Source organism: Vombatus ursinus, unplaced genomic scaffold (assembly GCF_900497805.2).
Source record: "Vombatus ursinus unplaced genomic scaffold, bare-nosed wombat genome assembly UNPS02001419.1, whole genome shotgun sequence".
NCBI lineage: Eukaryota > Metazoa > Chordata > Mammalia > Diprotodontia > Vombatidae > Vombatus > Vombatus ursinus.
In genome coordinates this window covers 21,783,425-21,799,308 of record NW_020941197.1, presented here as the reverse complement: position 1 = coordinate 21,799,308, position 15,884 = coordinate 21,783,425, and the positions used below count along the sequence as shown (strand labels likewise).

The window sequence follows — 15,884 nt, the reverse complement described above, 5'->3', positions numbered from 1 at the left end:
TGATTGCAACTGGATCTATGAAGGGTGGAGGAAAACATCTCATTCTTACGTCGGCTGATGTTGTAACTACCATATTCCACCAAAAGCGGCTTGTCTGAAAGTCTTGAGCTGCACTGAAGTTGAATGTGAACTACAGAGCTGGCTATTCGGAAAATTGTCTGGTGATCGATGTAAGAACCACAGTACCTGAGGAGAAAAGAGTGACGGAGGGGAAAGACAAAGGAGAGGTCAGTTTCTAGGGCACTGGGTTTAGCCTCTCCTGGACTATTGCAGTGGCCTCCCAACTGGTCCCCTGTTCAGTTCTTCTTCCCTCTCCAATCCATCTTCCCCACAATCTCCAAATTGATTTTCCTAACTCCCCTATAGCCTGTAGGATCATATCTGAAGATCTTTGTTTGGCTTTCAAAGCCCTTCACAGCCCAGCCCCAACCTACTTTTCCAATCTGATTATGCGTTTCTCTCTTTCCCACGTTCCAAGGTCCAAACAAACTTGCTTTCTTGCTGTTCCTCACAGATTAGATCACATCTCATCTCTCACTGTTTGCCCTGGCTTCCCCCTTCCCAGGAATGAATTCCCTCCCTCAACACCCCTTCATAGAATCCTTTCTTCCAAAATTCTGCTCAAGGATCACCTTCTACACAAAGCCTTTCTGGCTCCTCCCCAGCTGTTGGAGTTCTTCCCCACCTCCTACACATATTTATTTTGCATATGCTTGTTTATGTATGAGTTGTCTCCCTGATAGACTGTGGGCTTCTTGAGGGCTGGGACTGTTTTATTCAGTAGGTCAGACGAGTATGTGCATTGAATTCACTCAAATGATGGAGTTCAGATAAATTAGGATGTAATTTAAAATTGAATCCTCACTCACTTTGAGTCAGTCCACAAACACTTAAGGGTCTACTTTCCTTCTCAGTTGATTAGTACTGCCCAAGGAGATTGAAAGTTTTTGTTGTTATTTCACCAGAATTTAGCACAGTACCGGATATATAGAAATACTTGTGGATTGATTAAATGTTTGGAAATGTACTGGGTTTCATGGGTCAGGCTTTGGTGTAACATTTTGGCCACTGCTATCCTTCATATTCCTCCTGCTGTAAATGAGGCTCTTTTTTTCCTTCTGAATAGCATAGTGAAAAGAACACTGGATTTGGAATTAGAGAACATAGATTCAAATCTCATACCTATGTGAATGGGGGCAAGTTATTTCTCTGGGCCTGAATTTCCAGATTTTTTTAATGATGTGGCTGGACAAATGATCTCTAAGGTACCTTCCAGCTCTGAGTTAGTTTTTTAATATTTTGATTTATATTTAATATTTCATTTTAATTTAATATTAAATACTATTAATTAATAATAAAATTGATATATTTGATATTGATGAATATATTAATGTTTAATATTTTAGTACCCAGGATTGATTTAATTTCCCCATGACTCTGTTTTTTTCCTTTGTAGTATAGGGACTGGACCTATGATTTCATTGGTGTGAAGAACTGTCACATGGAGAAACTGTCAATTCAAGGCACCACATTATTCTTAGAGAGCTGTGCAGAGATCTGAAAGGTTAAGTGATAACCAATACATGGCAGAGGCAGGTGTTGAACCCAGGACTTGCAGACTCCAAAGTCTGTCTTTCAGGTGATATCTCTGCTCTTTCTAATCAAGTCTGTTCATGAAATTCATCCACGTGATACAGCACAGACACATTCATGGGGTGTAACCTTAAACTGAATCCTCACTCACTTTCAGTCAGCCAATAAACATTAAAGTGCCTACTGTGTGCCAGGTACTGTGCTAAGAGCTGGAGATACAAAGAAAGGTAAAAACAGTCCCTGCTTTAAGGGAACTCACAATCTAATGGTAGAAACACCCTGAAAATAAATATGTGCAAACAAGCTCTATGTAAGATAAACAGGAAATAATCAATAGAGGAAAGGCACTAGAATTAAGAGGTATCAGGAAAGGCTTCCTGTAGGAGGTGGGATTTCAGTTGGGACTTGAAGAAAGCCAGGAAGAAGAGATGAGAAGGAAGAGCATTCCATGTATGGGGGAATAGCTAGTGAAAATGGAGTCGGGGGAGGGGGTAAGAAGGGACAGACAGCTAGATGGTGCAATGGATAGAATGCTGGGCCAGAAGTCAGGAAGACCTGAGTTCAAATCTGACCTCAGACATTTACTAGATGTGTGACCCTGGGCAAGTATTTAACCCTGTTTGACCCAGTTTTCTCATATGTAGGAAGGAAATGGCAAACCATTCCAGTATCTTTGCTAAGAAAACCCCAAATGTGGTCACCAGGAGTCAGACGTGACTGGACAACTGAACAACAAAAAAGAGGGAGGGGAGTTTGATATAAGGTGCAAGAAGACTGGAAATGTGGCAGCAAGCAAGTTATGAAGAGCTTTGAAAATCTTGTATATTTGCTCCTAGAGGTGATAGGGAGCTACTGAAGTTTATTATGGAAGAAGAGGCGGGGCAACACGGTCAGACCTGCTTTTGACAGCTGAGAGGAGGATGGAGCAGTGAGGAGGCTTTTGGCAGGGAGACTAACCAGCACACTGCCATAGTCCACTTGGGAAATGATGAGAGAGTGCTTGAAGGCGGTGGCAGTATCAGGGGAGACAAGGGGGCCTGTAGGGGTGTTGGTAGGGAGGTAAAATTGATAGGGCTCAGAAACAGATTGGCCATGGAAGATGAAGAAGAGTGAGGAGTTGAAGATGACCTCTATGTTGTGAGTCTGACTGACTGGGAAGATGGCGGTGCCCTATTAATACAGAAGCTTGGAGGGGAGAGGTTGGGAGGCGGAGGGAAGAAATAATGATTTCTTGTAATTCAAGACAAGTCCTGGGCAAAATTTCAAAGGAGGTAAAGTTTGTCTTTCTTGTGATGTCTCTCTCTTTCTGAGCTCTTCTCTCACATATCTCCAGGCCTCTACTTTTTTTAAATGACTCCAAGTGCTCCTTATGGGAGGACGTGGCTATCCCAAGCCCTCTACTCCAGCGCATTCGTTCAGGGCCTGCCCAATCCTTACAACAACAAACCTTCTAAAACCCCTCTCCCTTCTCCAGTCAACACTTGTATTCAAGGCAGCTTCACTCTACACTGAGGATGAAAGGCTCTACTTAAAAGAATTCCCTCTAAGGTATGAATGACCAAGCCTTCCCAAGTCTATTTGCATTTCGAAAGATGTTTTTTAACTCAGAAAGCAGTCTGAACCAGCAACTTTTCCAGAGCTGTCACAGGAAGAAAGGAATTTCAGGCTCCTGTAGAGATAAAAACTATGGGCCAAAGACCTGCAATTCAATAGACAGCTGACTACTCCACTGACCACTGAGATAGGCCTTTGTGCAATTAGCAAACAAATATGTTCTGAACTTTAAAAATAAATAAATAACATGCAGGTAACAAAAAAAAAAATCACTGCTTGGAAAACACCACTTAACGAAAAGGTTCTTCCCCCCAACCCCCACAGCTATTAAAGCCTTTGTTTTTAGGTAGATTTTGAGCCTCTTAAGGGGAAGGCTATTTTGTCTCTTATTTTCTATCTCCAGTTCCTGGTCAGCTCCTTGAAGGTAACAGGCAATTAATAAACAGTTGTTCAACTGAATTTTACAAAGAAGCCTCAAAGTATCGCTAATGCCAGAAGGTGTAACCTAGGTGATATTCTCCATCCAGCAGAGATTTATCCGAGCAGTTCTGATCCGAGATCCAGAGTTGTCTAGTCTCGTCCCAGTCCTTCGTTTTATAGGTGAGGAAACTGAAGTCTGTGAAGGTTAAGTGACTGGCTTACTATCACACCGGGAGTAAATCTCAGAGGTGAGATCTTTAACCAAGGTCTCTGGAAGAGAGGGGGCAGCGAGGTGATGAAGCGGATAGAGTGCTGGAAGACTCGTCTGCGAGAGTTCAAATCTGGCCTGAGATACTACCTGTGTGACCCTGGACAAGACACTTAACCCTGTTTGCCTCAGTTTCCTCATCTGTAAAATGATCTGGAGAAGGAAATGGCAAACGACATCAGTCTCTTTGCTAAGAAATGGGGTCAAGAGTCAGATGTGACTGAAAAGTAACGGAATGACAACCTGGCCTCAGAGCTAGGGGTCTTTCCACTGAATTGTGTTGGTTCATCACAGGATCACAGAGGATGTGGTATCATAAATGGAAAGGGCCAAAGAAATAATTTAGTCCAACAGCTTCATTTTACAGGAGGTGACTGAGGTCTGTAAAGGTCTGGTGACTTGTCCACGGTCACCCAAGTGGAAAAATTTGAACCTAGTACCTTCTTTCCATTGTACCCTGCTGCTTTGCCAATAATGCTGTGATAGCCTCTAATGAAATCTTCAAGAATAACTTTGCCTGAATTCAGTAGTGAGGAGCATCATCCCTGAAGATCAGAACATGAAGTGAAGAAAGTGAAGATCTCCTCAGCAAAATGTCATTATGACAAATAATAATCCATTGTTTTAACTTCAAAGCTTAAACTTGGACTAAAGTTATATTACCTTCCCAAAGAAAGGTCTGCACCTATTTCTTTATCTGTTTTTTCAAGGAAAGTACTTGTGTGCCCTTATGCAACTAAGTCAGGTCAACAAGCATTTATTAAGTGCCTGCTATGTGCTAGTCCGAGGTAAGTTGGTGGTTCAGTGGACAGAGCACTGGGCTTGGAATCAGGAAGACCTGAGTTCAAATCTAGCCTCAGACACTTACTAGCTGTGGGATCCTAGGCAAGTTACTTAGCCTCTGTTTTGCTTTGTTGTTGTTTTTCCTTTACTTTAGTTTTCTTTTTCTTCTTTTTTGAGGGGAGGGAGGCAATCCTAGTTAAGATCCTCTTGACCTGACCTGAACCAGTGCTCTATCCACTGCACCTCCTAGCTATCCCTTGTCCATCATTTTTGAAGAGGACCAGTGACATCACTGGATGATGTCTTGATTTGAGTGTTGATTGAATTTACTGAAGCAGAGTTGCCTTAATACACTGGAGAAAGAAATGGCAAACCACTCCAGTATTTTTGCCAGGAAAACCCCATTGACAATTGGTCCATGGGGTCGTGAAGATTCAGTATAGGACTGATAAACTGCACAACAACAACAAAAAATGAGTTCAGTTTTGGGTAGGTTGAATCTATGTGTTATCCAATTTGAGATGTCCAATAGGAAGTTAGGGACGTGAGACTAAAGGCCAGGAGAGAGAGTAGGGCTAGACAAAGAGATCTGAGAATAATCTGCCTAAAGTTCATAGTTGAATCCATGAGGGCCAATGAGGTCACTAAATGAAACAACATGGAGAGAAGAGAAGAGGACCCAGGACAGAGCTTTGAAGAACATCCATAATTAACAGCTTAACCTGGATGAAGATCCAGCAAAGTAGACTGAGAAGGAGTGATCAGGCAGGTAAGAGGAGAACCTGGGGCGACCAGTATCTGGAAAACCTAGAGAGAAGAGATCTAGGAAAAGAGAGTATCAAAGTAGTAGTATCAAAGTGATTGTAAATGACCTCAAGGATTTTATCCATAAATGAGAGCAATAGCTAGGGGGATAGATGGATCCAGTGAAGAGGTTTTTTTTTTTGTATTTCATTTTTTAATTTTTAGGCAATTGGGGTCAAGTGACATGTCCAGGGTCACATAGCTAGTAAGTGTCAAGTGTTTGGTCTGAAGCCGGATTTGAACTCAGGTCCTCCTGATTTCAGGGCCAGTGCTCTATCCACTGCATCACCTAGCTGCCCCTTTAGTGAACAGTTTTTGAAGCTGAAGGGGACATAGGCAGTAGGGAAACATCCACTAGACAAGGAAAGATTGAAGATAAGTGAGAAAGTAGGCTTGATAAATCCGCAGGCAGAAGGAGACGTAGAATAACTGTGATCAAATGAAGGAATGTTAGAGTTCATTATCGTGCAAGCAGAACACTTATGGATCATGACAAGATCAAGACATACATGCCATCTATGTGTGTAGCTGAGGTGAGAGGAAAGAGAGAACTAGGTCATGAGAAATAAGTAAATGTCTTTTTTGATAGAAAAAAGAAACTAAAGTACAATTCAAAATATGGGATCTAGGGACTACTTAGTGCGGCTCAGGCTGCCAAGACAATCTGGATTTCCCTTGTCCGTTTGAAATAGTCCCAACCTACATATCCTAGCCCAGTGGTATGGAGAACGCTACTAGATGGCTGCTCTCCATCAGTAGTCATTCATATATCAAAGAGATCATATGTGTAAAGAGTTTTGTAAAACTTAAAGCACTTTATCAATGTTAACTAATAGCTATCTTTTATATAGCACTAGCTTTGCAAAGCACTTTATATGCTAATTCATTTAACTTATTATTGTTGTTGTAGGGAGCAGCTAGGTGGCACCGACCCTGAAGTCAGGAGGACCTGAGTTTAAATCCCGCCTCAGACACTTACTAGCTGTGTGACCCTGGGCAAGTCACTTAACCCCAATTGCCCAAAAAAAAAAAAAGAATTATTGTTGTTGTTAATGTATGAAAATCACTTACATGTGCTCATTGATTTCCCACCATCCATGATCGCAGCCTTTTACATTCTTCTTGGTTATTGTGTAGTTATGAAATTTTAGTGCTATCCCTAGAGTTGGCAGGGGAGTCTGTGGAGAACAAGCAGAAGGTCAGGAAATGTCTTCTGATCTGAACGCACATTCAGGTCTCCATTCATTATGGCCCAAATGCCCAATAATACTTTACTACCAATTTTCTGAGATGGCCCTTGGAGGAGTGGGATGGTATTTCCTGTCCTCATAGCTTTTTCTTTTAGAAGATTCAATAATAATACCTATTTGCAATGGGATTGTTTTTTCTTGCTTTCCCAAAGGGGTAGGAGAAGGGAACTTAAAGAAAATATACACATGAAAACAAAATAAAATTGAATTTCAAAAAATTGAGCTGCAGTAATAGCCAGTGTAGAATGATTTGAAATTTTGTAAATAACCACTAGAAATGAGCAGAACAAATTAAAAAACTGAGTCAATAACAATAAGCGTAATGGAATTGTAGAAGACACACTGGTCTGTGAATCAGGAGAATGGGATCTTGTTCTTCCTCTGTACCAGTCACTGTCACTTTCAACCACAGCATGTTTGAGCTTCATCTCACCAAAGGAAAGAGAAAACAACCTTTTCTGAACTCCCTATTTAGGTTCAGGGGGCCATCTCCAGCCTTCCTGATCTATATCTGGCCACTGGACCCAGATGGCTCTGGAGGAGAAAGTAAGGCTGGTGACTTTGCACAGCCCTCCCTCACTTAAATCCCATTCATTTTTAAGTCATGGCATCACCTTCTGGATGTCATGGTCTTCTTTGAGAACAAGGGACAAACCATACACACAAAAACAATTCAGGTTCAACTGGAGCCTCGAGGTCAAGAGTTTACATAGTTACCTTGAAGGAAGAAGCTCAATCTCCCTTTAAAACTTAGCTTAGGTGCTACCTTCTCTGGGAAGCCTACCTTGATCTCCCTGAGTTTTTAACTCTCTCTTTTCACATTATCTTGAATGTCTATGTTGTGTCCTCCTGGTAGAACATAAGCTCCTGGAGGAGAGTGAGTCTTTCTTTCTGTTTGTATCCCCAGCACCTTGCTCAGTACCTTGCATTTATGGATGCTTGTTAAAGTCAATTTATAATGAGAGAAATGATTATTTCTTTCATCTTAATAACTAATTATTGAATTCAGACTAAAGTTTTTCCCCTTCCTATTTCCTCATTCAGAAATCAGCCCCTGTAGGTTATCCAGCCAGCCTCTAAAGTGCAGGGCTGATAATGAGATGGAATCTTGGGCAAAACTAAGAAAATTTATATCTGATCAAAAGGTAAAGAAATTCCAATTTAGGTGAATTGGTGGATTCCAGCTCATTGTGTTTTAGTCAGATAGGTCAGTGGACAGGATGGTATAGGTATAGATAAGTCTCTTTGTCCAAGACCAAGTGATCAGAGTCCCATCCCACAGACTCTTATTAGAATAAGCCCACCTCTTATTATAATATTAATTCTCTCATTACTTGTTAACCAATCAGAGTTGATTTCCATTCTCAAGAACACCAAGGGCTTAAGTGGGTTCATGAAGGGTCTTTGGTTTAGAAGAGATGGTCAAATGACCATCCTTTTTATTAATTACTTGCTAGCATAATTATTAAAATGATTAATTACCCAGAAACTGTCTCTTGAACTTTTTATATGTCACAATATACTCCTTCCAGAGTAATGTACAAAGCCAAAGGGTCAATCAATCATTCTGCCATTTGATAAAGAGAAACCATGATAGATTTGGAGTCAAAGGACTTAGGTTCAAATACCAACTCTGCTGTTTACTACCTAAATGACCTTGGCCAAGATAAAACCTCTCTGTTACCTCAGTTTCCTTATCTACAAAGCTAGGGGACCAAACTAGTTACATCTAAGGTCCCTTCCAGCTCTAAATCTATGGTCCAAAGAATAATTCCCCCATTTCAATGCTCTTCTAGATGTTTTGGGAACTAGAGAAATCTAAAGTGTGGTCCCTGACCTCAAGGGGTTAAGACCTAGTTGGGAAAAATAGAACACATTTTATATGTAACAGCAATGAATAATCACAGAAGACAGAATGTAATTAAATGTGAGATCATATAATCTAGTTCCAGATGGATTATAAAAGAAGAACAAAGGAAATCAATAAAGTTTATAAAATGGTCTTTATGGAAGAGGTGAGACTGGAGGGGGATCTTGAAGGATATAACATGAAGTTTTCCCTAGGCAGAGACAGAGGATGAGTATTAATGGGACACTGGACATATTGGTGTGACAATGGGGAGAGTTACCTGCCTAAAGCAAGGGTACATGATAGTCAATAATAGAAATAATAATAAAAAGGTAGAATGGGGCTAGACCATGGAGGGTTTCAAAAATCTGGGATGACAGATAACAGGAATCAATTTATTTATAGGTTGTAAGATGGAGGGAAAGGGACCTCTAAGGAAGGGATGATTGAATGAAAATAGTGTTTTAGGCAGAATCATCTGCAAGGAAATCTACCAAGGTAAACCAATAGTAAATGTGAATAAAGGTTATATTTGGAAATGAGCAAAGTTTTCTCTTTTTATCCAAATATGTCTAAAGTTTCCATTACTCTCTAAGGCACCAGGAAAACACAAAGTTATGAGCATTCTCTAACAGTGGCTGGAGTTACAATTCTAAGCTCTCACATAAAATCTTGAAATATGAAGAGACGTCAGAGAGATCATTCCAACCTCACATAGACCTGAGCCCTCTCTACAGCATCCCCAATAAGTGGTCATCCAGCGTTTGCTTAACAATGAACAGTGATGGAGAATCTGTCATTTGCTGTAATTCTTTACATACTGTATCATACTGAAAGAGGAGATAGATATCTTATCTCCTCTTGGAAAAGACAACCGTAATATCTTCTTAAATTCACTCTTTAGTCATGCCTGGAACAGATCTTGGATGTTTCTAAGTCATTTTTCCCTCTTCTGCATCTCCCCCTCTTTCCACTGCTTCAGTTCCCTTCAGACCCCGTCAGACACTGAGCATTAAGGTTAGGTGATGAAATGAATCCTCATCAGTTGTGCACCCGGAGCTTTAACTATAGTGTTTAGATCTTGACCCTGACTTCAGGGTTACCAAGCTCAGGTAAGAGAGAGAAGAGGAAGTGCTTCAGGACTTTTGCGGGTCAGTCCATTTCACTTCTATTTGCTTTTGGAGATATGGTTCTAAGTGAACATAGGGTTTTTGTCTTGAAAGTTATGTTTGTAGTGAACCAAGACAGGCTTTCTTCCTGAAGAAAACTGGAAAAAGGAATAATAGGTGAGTTTGGTTTGGGAAGGATACTGGATTTGGATTAAGATTATCCTTCTGTAACACAGAGAGAATCAGAGAAGTTTAGGCAAACGAGGCAAGTTTTGAAGATACATAGCTATTCTTTCTAGTTCTGCATTAATTTGACTTGGTTTTCTGATCACTTCTATCTCACTAGGCTACTAACCATAACTGAACCAGAACTAAGCATAGGCAAAACAGGTAATTGACTAGAATGTAATATTCATGGAGGGTAGTGGAAAATAGCGCATGTTTTAATATCACTTTTTAAAACATAGTTAAGGCTGGAAATTATACTCAACATGAGTTGTAAATTTTATTTGTTTTGAGATAGAAGTGAAAGTAACAAGCACTTATTAATATACCAGTTAGGCAACTAGGTGGCAGAGTGGATAAAGCACCAGGCCTAGAGTCAGGATGATCTGAGTTCAAATTTGACTTCAGACATTTACTAACTGTGTGACCCTGAGCAAGCCGCTGAACCATGTTTGCCTTAGTTTCCTCATCTATAAAATGAGCTGGAGAAGGAAATGGCAAACCATTCCACTATCTTTGCCAAGAAAATGCCAAAAAGAAGTCATGAAGAATTGGACATGCGGAAAAATGACTGAATGACAACAGTATGTGGAAGAAACACTAGACCTATGCTTGGCCTCAGAAGACAGGCCTGGGTTTAGGTTTCATGAAAGGAAAAAGTTAAGATCAGAGCTGTCCCAAAGTAGAATTGGCTTCCTCAGCAAATGACAGATTCTCCATCACTGTTCATTGTTAAGCAAACGCTGGATGACCACTTATTGGGGATGCTGTAGAGAGGGCTCAGGTCTATGTGAGGTTGGAATGATCTCTCTGACGTCTCTTCATATTTCAAGATTTTATGTGAGAGCTTAGAATTGTAACTCCAGCCACTGTTAGAGAATGCTCATAACTTTGTGTTTTCCTGGTGCCTTAGAGAGTAATGGAAACTTTAGACATATTTGGATAAAAAGAGAAAACTTTGCTCATTTCCAAATATAACCTTTATTCACATTTACTATTGGTTTACCTTGGTAGATTTCCTTGCAGATGATTCTGCCTAAAACACTATTTTCATTCAATCATCCCTTCCTTAGAGGTCCCTTTCCCTCCATCTTACAACCTATAAATAAATAAATAAAAAATAAATTCTGCATATATAACTGATAATAATAATAATAATAATAAATAGCTTACATTTATATGGCGCTTTGAGATTTGCAAAGTCCTTTGTTTTATCTCATTTGATGCTCACCACAACACTCAGAGGTAGGTTCTATTATTATCCTCATTTTATAGATGAGGAAACTGAGGCAGACAGAGCTTAAAATGACTTGCCCAGGGTCACACAGCTATCAAGTCTCTGAAGTTGGATTTGAACTCAGGTCTTCCTGATTCCAGGCCCAGCCTTTTATGCATCCCATCTTGCTACCCAGGTGGCTTTCAGATTGTCAAGATACTAGGGATAGAGCTCAGACCTGTAACTTCCTTGGTATAGAAAATTCTAGGGTGAGGAAACTCCTTCTATCCACAGAGGTTGGAAACTCCTCTGTAACTTATACTTTTACTGAGTTGCTGGGATCATTAAGAATTTGGTTGACTTGCCCAGATCATAGATCCAGGGTCCAAGGCTAGCTCTCTATCCACTATAAGAGTAATAGGTCACATTTAAACAGTGCTTTAGAGGTTTCTAAGCACTTAACATATGTTATCTCATTTGATCTTCATGACAACCCTGGAAGGCAGGTGCTATTTTCATCCACATTTTACAGATGGGTAAATCAAGGCTAAGAGAAGTTGAGAATTGTTTAGAATCACACAGCTAGTAAATATCTGAGGCAGGATCTAAACTTGGGTCTTCCTGACTCTGTGTCCAGCCTCTATCCACTATGCCACTTGCTAGAGTGAATGGTCCCATGAAATGGGCCTCATAAATTTGTGGAATAATGCACCTGCATTCCCAAGATTTTTTTTCCTTGTTTTTGTTCTTGTTTTTGTTTTGGCAGGTAGGTGGTCCAGCGAATACAGCACCAGGACTGGAGTCAAGAAGACTCATCTTGCTGAGTTCAAATCTGACCTTAGGCACTTATTAGCTACGTGACCTGGGCAAGTTACTTAATCCTGTTTGCCTCAGTTTCCTCATCTGTGAAATGAGATAGAGAAGGAAATGACAAACCACTAATATCTTTGCAAAAAAAAAAACAAAAACAAAAACAAAACCCAGTTGGGTCAAAGAGAGTCAGACACAACTAACATAATCGAACACCAACAACAAAAATTCTAAGATTTTAGGAACCTCTTTCCCATTCCCCACACAGGTCAAGACAACCCTTTAATACCCCACAACTACATTCCACTCAGGCTGTGAAAACTTAATGAAACACCCCCAATATTGATATGAGCCTGCTTAACCAGGGAAGAGCTAAGGAAATATTGCTTAAAAGTTCTCTGTAAATAGACAAAGCAATAAATATGTTAAGTAGGTTTTTGTTTGCTCATGTGATGTCCCCCAGCTTTTGCTTAAAGGAAATCCAGGACATATACTGATGCAGGGCTGCTGTACTTTCAGTGCTGGCCACTTAACTCTAAGACAATTAAAAGGACAATTCAATTCAACAGATATTTATAAAATACTGAACTAGGTGGTGAGTGCTAGGGAACCAAAGATGTGAAATGGTGCAAGAGTTTATAATAACATTTGGGATCAGAAATTTAAACCTAAAAAGAAGTTGGACAACAAGATATATGCTTACTCTTTAAATTTAAAAATCTCCTAATTTTTCTCATCTTACTCCCAGTATATAAAATCACGGAATCTAAGTTAAAAAGGGCCTTAGAGGCATTTTGTCCAACTTCCCACACAGTTCATTATGTGAGGGAAATGACTTGTAACTGGCCAGCCTCTGACTGAAGAAAGCCAGTGAAGAAAACTGAAAGGTAGCCTGTTTCACTTTTGAACAGTCCTAATTGTCAGGGGAGGGCAGCTCTGTGGCTCAGTGGATAGAACACCAGGCTATAAGTCAGGAACTCTCATCCTCCTGAGTTCAAATCTTGCCTCAGATGCCAGCTGTGTGACCCTGGGCAAGTCACTTAACCCTGTTTGCCTCAGTTTCCTCACCTGTAAAATGAGCTGGAGAAGAAAATGACAAACTATTCTAGGATCTTTGCCGAGAAAACTCCAAATGGGCTCACGAAGAGTCAGACACGACTGAAACAACTGAACAACAATTGTCAGGGAAGTTATGTGAGAGACTTCAACCAAGTCTCCCAACCTGTAACTTCTCCCCATCACTCATGGCTCTCCAGAGTTGAGCAGAACAAGTCTCATCTTTCTTCTTCCATATGACAAGCCCTTCGAAAGTCTTAAAGAGAGCTGTCCCACCGGTCAATCATTTCCCATAATAATCATGCCTAATATTTTTCATAAAGAGGCAGTGTCCCATAATGGATTGTGAGCTTACCTCAGGATCTAGAAGACCTGGGTTAAAATTCTGTCCCAGATTAATGCTGACTGTGTGATCTTGTGCAAATCACTTAACCTCAATAGCCTAAGACTACAAGTTGCAGAATTGTTATAGACCGGGGCAGCTAGGTGGAGCAGTATATAGAGCATCGGCCCTGGAGTCAGGAGGACCTGAGTTCAAATCCAGCCTCAGACACATGACACTTACTAGCTGTGTGACCCTGGGCACGTCACTTAGCCCCAATAGCCTCACTCAAAAAAAAAATTATTATAGACCTATGTTATTAGAGGGAGCTTTCTAACCTGGAGTTCCTTATTCCAATGGAATTATATATGAAGATAAAAAGAGTATTTTGTAAAACATTTTATGGTTAAAAAGCTTCTTTGCATACTTATCTCATTTAAGCTTCTCCAGAGACCTGAGCAGTGTGCCCGATAGGTATTGTTACCTACTTAACACATGAGGAAACTGAGCCTCAGAGGAGTTAAATAAATTGTTCAGGGTTATATAACTAGGAAGGGAGGAATCCAACACAGGTGTATCTTAATTCAAAATGCAGCACTCTACAATATACCGCACTACAGTTATGCAAACCTGCTTTAGTTATTTTTTTGATGGGGGGAGAGAGGCTGGAAAAGTAATAGACATGGGTAGCTCCCCTTCTTCCCCTTCTTCCCTCATCCTAACTATTCCTTTCCCATCCCTCTTCCCAAGATTTCCAGATGCTAAGAATACAAGGTCATCCTCATTGCTTCCTCCTCCCTCCACCTCCATCCCACCTTGAAGTCAATTAATGCTATCATCCAGGTTCTGAGCCCCAACCCTCTCACCCAGGACCTAGGAGCCTCAACCTGGGGTTGGGAAACAGTGAGTAAGGATGGTAAGTAGTGTGGTCCCCTAGAAAAAGCAAGAGCTCTGGAGTCAAAGGTTGTTGTTTAGTACTTTAGTTGTGTCTGACTTTTTGTAACCCATTTGGGGTTTTCTTGGCAAAGATACTGGAGTGGTTTGCCCTTTCTTCTCCGGCTCATTTTATAGATGAAGCAACTGAGGCAAATGGGGTTGAATGACTTGCCCAGGGTCACATAGTAAGTGTTTCAGGCTAGATTTGAACTCTGGAAGATGAGTCCTCCTGACTCCAGGCCCTTGGTGCTCTATCCACTGAGACAACATGCTGCACCTTCACATTCAATTAGGGGGAGACAATACATTTATTGTAGAGGGTGTTAGCTGCAGGGCAATTGGAAAGGTCCTGTGAACCTTAGATTCAGCAGCAAAGTAAGATGGTAATGGCACCTAAGTAGTGCAGGTGGTAGAACAAAGACCTAAAATCAGAAAGAAGTGAGTTCAAATCATGCTTCATACACTTACTAGTTGCATGACTCTTGGCAAGTAACTTAACCTCTCTGCTTCAGTTTCCTCATATGTAAAATGGGAACAATAATAGTACCTACCTTCCAGGGCTATTTTGAGGATAAAATGAGGTACTGTTTGCAAAGTGCTACATAAATGCCAATTATTATCTTCTTTTGTATCATTTCTATTTTTCCATTTTAAATATGTATTTATTATTTCATATTTAAAAGTATTAAAATTAGTATTAAAATTAATGTTTCAGTTTTCCCCCAATTATGTGTGAAAACAATTTTTAACATGCATCTAAAAAATTTTTTTGAGTTCCAAATTCTCTCTCTCACTCTTCTCCCACCATCTCATTGAAAAGGCAAGCAATTTGATATAGGCTATTATGTAATTTCATACCACTATCTGATTTTGAACCACTTCACAGTGCCACACTTTCTTTTCTGGATCTTGAGTATATGTGGCTGCTGGAGTTTGGGGGCTCTAGTGCTCGCTTGTGAAGGTACTTTCTAGGAAGAATCTCCACAGGGCTTGCTTGCCTGGCTAATCACTTCTAGGTCGATCCTGAAGCTGGGCCAGTGGTCTGGAGAGAGGGGCTAATACGCGGACAGTTGTGTATACCTGCCCACTGGTATTCACTGGTGTGAGCTGCTTACCATTTATATCTACCCAAAGGGCAGCACAATAATGGTTAATCTCTCTTTACAGATGATGTATGGACAGAGTTTTAAGGAGTGCTTGATAACAACAGCACATTTAATTTTACCCACTTTTTCCTCCCAGCTTGAAGTAGAGACAATTTTTGTTTTGTGTCTCTACCACCACCTAGTGGCAACGTATGCATTTGTAGTAATGATACCAAAGAGGACTAACCAGTTCAAATTTCAGATGCTGAGCATACAATGCATTGTGTAAGAGCAACTAGAAATTCAGAAGCACCAGAAACCAACTCCAAAATGAAGATATGTGGAGGGCAACAGAACCTTTTAGAAAAGGGTGACGTCAGGATTGCTATGTGAATATTGCTATCTTGGTAGATTCGAAAGATCCATCAACCAATCAGCAAGCGTCTATTAAATGTCTACTATGCACCAGGGGGAAACAAAAAACAAATAAGCCTCATAGAATCATTAAACTGTAGGATGTTAAAACCAGAAGAGACATTAGTGATCATCTTGTACATTGCCATTCTACAAAGAAAAGAGAGATTTGGAGAATCCAAGTGACAGC

At 40.4% G+C, this 15,884-nt stretch overlaps 1 protein-coding gene across 1 annotated transcript in view; it reads right to left on the bottom strand.

Moving 5' to 3' along the window:
- The window catches only part of TMPRSS7 (transmembrane serine protease 7), an 85,360-nt gene that overhangs the window by 28,207 nt on the left and 41,269 nt on the right, over positions 1-15,884 (bottom strand). Inside the window, exons 10-11 of the mRNA XM_027868215.1 lie at positions 6,494-6,600; positions 50-186 (exon numbers count right to left, since the gene is read on the bottom strand). Coding sequence (XP_027724016.1) covers positions 50-186; positions 6,494-6,600 — 244 coding nt within the window. The remainder of the gene's footprint in view (positions 1-49; positions 187-6,493; positions 6,601-15,884) is intronic.